At 40.6% G+C, this 1300-nt stretch overlaps 1 protein-coding gene across 1 annotated transcript; it reads left to right on the forward strand.

The window, feature by feature from the left end:
- Window positions 1–113: 113 nt before the first annotated feature.
- Window positions 114–1295, forward strand: LOC111391726 (zinc finger protein JACKDAW-like; the record flags this gene model as incomplete). Its single annotated transcript, XM_023016975.1, has 2 exons — window positions 114–517; window positions 641–1295. Coding segments are annotated over 2 exons (1059 nt in total), but the record flags the coding sequence as incomplete, so codon positions are not given.
- Window positions 1296–1300: the final 5 nt, after the last annotated feature.

The raw sequence follows: 1300 nt of genomic DNA on the forward strand, positions 1-1300 counted from the left end.
TTATATTGATTCAACAGTTAGTATATTAGGAAGACTATAGCATGATTAGGCTCCACAAAGTCCTGGAATTTAAACAGGTCAATTGTCCGATATGTTTTTTTGGTTAAATTTTAACAGATCCAGATGCAGAAGTCATTGCTCTTTCACCAAAAACACTCATGGCTACCAACAGATTCATCTGTGAAATCTGCAAGAAAGGTTTCCAAAGGGACCAAAATTTGCAGCTCCACAGAAGAGGACACAATCTTCCATGGAAACTTAAGCAAAGGGCTAACAAAGATCAGATAAAAAAGAAGGTCTACATATGCCCGGAAAAGACCTGCGTTCACCACGACCCGTCCCGGGCTCTCGGGGACCTCACCGGGGTCAAGAAGCACTTCAGCAGGAAACATGGTGAGAAGAAGTGGAAATGTGAGAAATGTTCAAAGAAATATGCTGTTCAGTCAGACTGGAAAGCTCATTCTAAGACTTGTGGGTCTAGGGAATATAAATGTGACTGTGGAACTCTTTTTTCCAGGTACTTCTAATTTAATTCAACCCGAACTTATGCTTCTTGTTTGGGAATATTTGTTCCAAGAAATAAATGTTGCTCATAATTTCAACCAATGATTGAGTAATAATTGCAAATTCATTAATACAGGAAGGACAGTTTTATTACACACAGAGCTTTCTGTGATGCCTTAGCTGAAGAGAGTGCAAGATCATTTGGAGCCAATAATTTGAACTTCAGAAATGATTTGAATGGGAATCTGACGAACCATCAACAGAATTTGGATCATGGGTTTTCTGGAATTCCCCTTCTTGGAGCTGGTTTTAGACCAGATTTTACCGGTATGGCCCCGGCCGGGAATTCTGATCAGAAGCCTAGATTATCACTTTGGTTGGATCAAGGGAATTCTCAGCTCAATCCAATTTATGCAAATTCAAATCTTTTCATGCCTAATATGATGCAAATGTCATCGAATAACAATGTTTTCGACTCGTCAAATCAGTTTCCATGGCTGGAAAGAACAGCAGCCTCTGCAAATCTCTCTTTGTTCCCACCACAAGGCCTAAAGGAAGAGGCAGTGAGTAGCAAAGGGTTAACAATGGCGGCAGCAGAATCCCTTTCTTCCTTATACTCTGATAATCAGAATCTTCACTTGAACTCTTCAGCGTCTGCATCAATGTCTGCAACTGCACTTCTGCAAAAGGCAGCTCAAATGGGATCGACCAAAAGCAATCAAACATTCTTCAACAATCCCATAAACAGAAGTGAATTGCACCAGGTTTTCAAACAGCAGGCACTGGAGAATTCACC

Source organism: Olea europaea, unplaced genomic scaffold (genome assembly GCF_002742605.1).
Source record: "Olea europaea var. sylvestris unplaced genomic scaffold, O_europaea_v1 scaffold83, whole genome shotgun sequence".
Taxonomy (NCBI): Eukaryota; Viridiplantae; Streptophyta; class Magnoliopsida; order Lamiales; family Oleaceae; genus Olea; species Olea europaea.